The following is a 6,194-nucleotide window of genomic DNA, read 5'->3' on the forward strand; positions in this document are numbered from 1 at the left end:
TAGCATAAAATACTCTTGTGTCTAATTAAAAATCACCCACCAATGCCATTATGAAAAAATAAATATAAAATACTATTTAGCTTTGTATCAATTACAAACATATACTATTAATAAAAACTAAAGCTAACAACAAACAATCAAAATAAACAAAAATAAGAATAATTATATGCATAATATTATTAAAGCTCAACAAATCAAATTGTTATTATAGGTAGATTATATTTGAATTGTTTTAACCAATAATAAGACATAATTTACAATAATGAACAAGATGATGTATGGTAAAAAATAATATAATCTTCAATTAAGGATACAATGACATGCAATTTTTTGAACTTTCAATACTAGCCGCGCAAATGCACGGGTTGTACGCCTAGTTATACAAAAACTATGGTCTTGTCAACTTTCCATACGCTTGGCAATATTTAGATCTGTTTAGATGGACTAAAGTTAAGTGCTAGTTAATTTTAGCACCTATTAACACCCATACCTTTGCTAAAATTTTTAAGTCTCAGTCAAAGTTTAGTCCACTCTATTAGTATTTCTGTTTGGATGCACTGGTGCTAAAGTTTAGCATTTTCACCTATTAGCACTTCGATCCAAACAGGAGATTAGCCGGCAGCAGATTTAATGTGCAAATTTTACACCCATCTTAATTGTTCCGGAATAGGATATTCCGAACTTCATCACCCAGGCAACGAAACATGCATCTTATATGGTATTCAAGTTGGCTGCCTCTAATTGTCAGACTAAATTTTTTGGACTTGGCGCATGCGTTCATTTGACAGCAAACCAATATGTGCTCAAATAGAACAACCGCTTCTTTCGTGATCAGATACCACTTGTGCATTAAGCAAATAGAGGAAATAATATAAACACATCGCTAGAATATACTCCCTCCTTCCCCGTTTATAAGGCATGGTGGAACATGACACGGTCTTCTAAACAACACTTTGACCATTTATTTATCATATATTATATCACTTTTGATTATAAGCTTATAATCATTGTAAACTATATTTGATTATGAATCCAATCATATGAAATTTGCATTATAAAAATAAAAATTTAATAGTCAAATTATTGGTCAAAGATGAGAAGGTTTGAATCTTGATATACGTGTATGCCTTATAAACGGGGAAGGAGGGAGTAACAAGCTAGCACTGGAGCACCAAAATTCCATCTGTAAGCGATATTTACTTCTTTGGAACCTACCACTCCACTGGATTTCAACAAATGCAAAATCGCAGGATATTAAAGCCCATGTGGACCAATCAATATCACAGAAACGTTACACGGAAACAGGCATGCGAGCATCTACTTCAGTAATCTTGTCTCCTGCGGAAATGCCTGAGAATGAAACTGTCTGCATACATGGGGTACTTTTGTCGGATGAGACCTTTGACGCACTTCCAGAAAGAAAAATCAACTTGCTCACCATCCTTCCTAACTATGAATAAACACCTTGAGTTTTCGAATTCTGGATGTAATCCTACCTGGAAAATGATACTAATTGTGAGTTCCCAAAGAAGTTAGCACTCAATAAAATCAAGCAAAAACTGTCATTTTAATTTCAGGGCTAGTAAGTCACTAGTATACAATACAATAGTCAACCAACGAAAATCTTCGAATTCCCCTATCCATAATTGAAAAAACTCTGATATTTATTGCCAATCATGTGACTATATTGCAAAGAAAAAAGTTGGCATATGCCGATCAAAGGGTGCATGCTCAAAAGTCAAAACTCAGCAGCAACAAGGGATGCGAGATGGTTGCTGATTTAATTTCTTAAGCTCCATTTATTAAAGATAATATCTAGGCTGGTTTAATGTTTAAGACAACGTACCGTGATGTAGTCAATACCACATCCAATTTTCTTCTCATATTGTGGATGGTATGGAAGCAACCTTTCCAGGATCGCCTTTTCATGTTCAGGACTCAATCGATCGCCGCTTTCATACCTGCAATAATTTCTCTAGGTGAAATTTAACAAAATAAAGATATGAAGTTATAGCACAGACTGCATGTCACAACAACTAGCTTAGGAAGAAAGTTATACTTCCTGATGGTAGAAGGTGGATAGAAATGAAAATCCAATTCAGCCTAACAACACATTGTTGTATCCTAAGGCTTCTGTAGTCAGATCTGTTTTAAAACTGAATCTTGCTGATTGTTGGATGACTGGAACCACATGGCATGCCTAGTAGGCCAGTACTATAAAGGACTTATCATAAAGCAAATCAAGTGCCGACTTACTATGGTCCATTAGTCAGGAACCACAATAACAAACAGCACATGTTGCAAGTAACAATGCAAATTTCTTACTTTTTGACATAGTAATCATAAATATGCTATGTTTCACATGGCAAGGCCATGGTAAATTAATAGCATAGTAGAGCGAAAACCAAATTTTATGGAACAGTTTCATGTTCTACACAATGCAATGAGGCTTATTTTTTTATGAGAAACTTAGAGTGAAACTAACTGAATTTCACAAAGTTGCCTTTTCTGCAGGATGAAAAACGCAAAATAGGCAATCTCGTCCTTTAACTTTTGCTCTCGGGTCAAATTTGTCCATGTACTCTTGGGGAGACCAATTTAGTCCTCGAACTCTTGTTTTTGGGATCAATTTCGTCCTCCATCCGAGCTGGACGTCCACATAGGCATCCAACTCCGCCAGCAGCATCTAATGTCCTATGAGCCCCTCATTCCATTCAGCTCACCTGCTAGCTCATTTTTATTTAGCTCGCTGGTAAGTTATCTTGTACTGGTCAATAGAGAAACATGTATTTACATAATTTTTCGGCTCAACCGAGATTGTGAACAGGGCTGCACAACCATGTCGCCATGGGATATCTGAGACTTACCAATATCTACAGGAGCATGTCTTCTGTCTGAGATCAACCATGAACCTCCATTTCTTGTTCCTAACCTCTACAGGAGCTAGCTTGTTCGTAAATAAAAATGAGCTAGCTGGTGAGCTGAATGGAATGAGGGGTGCATATGACATTTTAGATGCATCTGGTTGAATTGGATGCCTACATGGACGTCCAGCTCGGATGGAGGATGAAACCGAACCTGAAAACAAGACTTTGAGGACTAAATTGGACTATGCAAGAGTATAGGGGCGAACTTGACCCGGGAGCGAAAGTTCAAGGATGAGATTGCCTATTTTGCCACAAAAAAAAAGTAGAATGCACCCATACGGCATGACACAAGTTGCATAATATGTTAGCAAACATCATGACTCAATCAGATGCCTAAACCCCAAATCATTCCATCAGATGCAGCAAAAGTCACGAGCGCAGGAACCAAGTTCTGCTGACTGAATGAGGTATCTTGATACACTGTAACTGAGTGTTTGTACTTTGTAGAAATGATGTAAAGCTGTTAGTAACTAGAAAGATTTCATGGTCTTCAGAGAAATGTGAAAAGGATGGCGAAGAAGAAATGGTGGACCCTAATCAGGAAGGGAACACATTTCAGCATCAATCACCTATTCGTGATATATAGTTCAGATGGTTCCACGACAACTTGTATTTCAGACATTGTTAGCATATAGCCTGTCACAATAGCCAATTGCCCAATTAACTTAAGGCAGCAACAAAGTTTGATCAGGTAATAAGAAAGAGGATGCGCTAAGCGTAAGCGTACAAGCATGTATGAAGAGTGGGAGATATCATCGGTTTGCTTGAAGCCTGTTATTGTGTGGTCTCCCCTCAAAATGAAATATATAATTTAGATTTACGTATAATCTGTGATAGGTTCATCCAACCAATTAAATGAACCCCGTTCAGCCAATTTCCCCTCATTCATTGATTTCACAGCATAGGGCATATTGTGATGTCCAATACCAATCTAGATGCCGCCACTATCTGAGTGGAATTCGATCTGAAATTCTAAATGTAAATTGGTCCAGTTGCGCCTCCATCAATGTTTAATAGTCATTATTTTTTGAAAAATCTGCAGGAGCACTGCAAAATGCATTTGAGGAGGAAGCATGCAGGGTTTTACATAAGTCCTATTATTACATAAAAGAGATTACACACACTCAGCGCATCCGTCTAGAAACTAAGCTCTGGCCTTCCACAGGCCGCAACTCGTTGCAGAAACTCAATCTTGATCGAGGCGAAAACCGAAACGGCCGGCAATGATTTGTATTAGTCATTTGCATTGCAGTGTCATAAGCATAGGTCACACACACCATCTGTTCGATGAGTTGCGTTTGGCTACGGGAGTACGTGCACAGCAAAAAATAATTCCAGTGACTATACTAAAATTCACCAGGCTGAATGACAAAATTAGTAATGAATTCCTGGTGCTAGTCGTCAGAGCAGAAGGCGTGGAGAGGAGAAGTTGCGTACTTGCCGGAGTGGAGGATCATCCGGACGAAGCCAACGAGTGGCACGGTGTCCTCGAGGATAAGGTCCTCCCAGTCGACCCACTCCCTCTCCGGCGCCTTCCCCCTGGCCTGAACCCCTTCCTCCTCGGGCGCCTCATCCTCCACCGGGCCATCCAGCGAAGATCCCGCGTCGACGTCCCTCTCTTCCTCCGCCGACGTCGTCGCCGCCACCTCCGGCCGCCGCAGGATTGCCGCCGGGTCGGGCGGCGCCGCGCCCTGCTCGCGCGCCCTCACCGCCGCCACCGCGCGGCCGTGCGCGTGCCCGCGCCCCCGGCCCCGGAGGACCAGCAGGCAAGAGGTCGAGGCGAGGTGAGCAGCGGGGAGGATACAGGGGCGGGCGAGGGCCGGCGCGGCCATGGTGTGCGCGCTCGGCGAGGGGAGGTGCATGAGGGCCGAGGCGGCTGCGGTTCGGTGGGTGTGAGTCCGGGCGTCACGGCATGGTACGGACGGCGCCCGCCGTGTCACGGGCCCGGCCTCGCTTGGCGGGGCGGGCGGCGGAGAAGGGGGAAAGGCTCAAAGGCGTCGTGGCGGTGGCTCGTCGGGGGTTTTGCGAATTCGTCGGGGGCGGTGGTTTTGGGTTGAGCCGAGCGGCGCGTGGGGATGGCGCAAGTAGTGGCTGGGAAGTTAGCCGCGGAGGTGCATGGAGGAGTGGATAGGTCTCTGTGGCCAGTTCTGTTGTTGGTGTTGCCCAGGGACAGGGACGGGAGGGAGCAGCAGCACACTGGAGCCGTGATATTTCGCTAGAGCAGGGGCAGTACATTTCGGCCCAAATGCACATTGAGCAGAAAACCAGCCTGCGCACCATCCTCTGGGCCAAACTAATTTTATGGGCCCAGGCTTTGGAGATACCTACCCGGAGATTTGTGCTAGCTTGACGCGGCTAGCGGCCCGAACGCGCTCTTCTTACGACGAGGCGCAGCCCATGGGCCGGATGACTTGTTGCCCATGCTATTATGAAAGTTGGGCATTCGATGGTGCGAAGGTCTCGAGTCTGGCGGTTTTTTTATTTTTATATTTTTTATTTTCATTTTTTATAAAAATATATTTTCGTTTTCGAAATTTACAGAAATATACCCGGCCGCCCCGCTGTCTGGCGGCCGGGACCTGCTCGCCCCGCTGCGGAGCGGCAGGGGCTTTTGTGCAAAAAAATTATGAAAATATTTGCACGCAGATCCCTGGGGGCCGGTCGCTCGGCAGCGGGGCGGCCGGCCCCAGGCCGCCCAGCTGCGGGGCGGCCGGCTCTCTGGAGCGCTGCTAGCTGCTGGATCACACGCAGCAGGCTGCAGGCGCGGCAGGCAGGAGCGGGCCGGGAAATATCTCGTGGACACGCATGACTGATGAGGTCAGTGACGCGATTTGTGCATGGCAGCAGCGTGCATGCGCTCGCTCGGGGACAAGCGGCGTGCATGATGAGGTCAGTGACGCGATTTGTATCATCATATCATCACCTGCTGTGTGCTGGTGGTCTCTACGCATACGGTGCATACGGTATAGTAGCTATACATATGCATAGTGGTAGGGTGTTCGTAAGTGCATTGGTATGGTTTGGTAATTGGTATACAATGCATATATATGAGCATATACGCGTGTACAGTTTTTTAGGAAGAAAATCTCTATATTAGGATGCCACAAACGAAGTTGATTTTGGACAAAATATTTTACAAGATTGTGTATCATCGTATTATCTACATGTGTGATTTTTTTGTGAATTTAGACAATTTTTTTGCCGTGGTTTGCACGGGTTTTCACAAAAATTGTGGTTTACACCAGATATGTTCCCTTCATTCATGGA

At 44.0% G+C, this 6,194-nt stretch overlaps 1 protein-coding gene across 1 annotated transcript; it reads right to left on the minus strand.

Moving 5' to 3' along the window:
• Positions 1-1,164: 1,164 nt before the first annotated feature.
• On the minus strand, positions 1,165-5,028 carry LOC120653860 (protein DCL, chloroplastic-like). Its single transcript, XM_039931545.1, has 3 exons — positions 4,365-5,028; positions 1,847-1,961; positions 1,165-1,496 (listed from the first exon to the last, which is right to left on the minus strand). The coding sequence occupies exons 1-3, from the start codon at positions 4,787-4,789 to the stop codon at positions 1,323-1,325; spliced, it is 714 nt and encodes a 237-aa protein (XP_039787479.1). The 5' UTR covers positions 4,790-5,028; the 3' UTR covers positions 1,165-1,322.
• Positions 5,029-6,194: the final 1,166 nt, after the last annotated feature.

The sequence above is a fragment of the Panicum virgatum genome, chromosome 1N, assembly GCF_016808335.1.
Source record: "Panicum virgatum strain AP13 chromosome 1N, P.virgatum_v5, whole genome shotgun sequence".
In the NCBI taxonomy this organism is placed as follows: Eukaryota; Viridiplantae; Streptophyta; class Magnoliopsida; order Poales; family Poaceae; genus Panicum; species Panicum virgatum.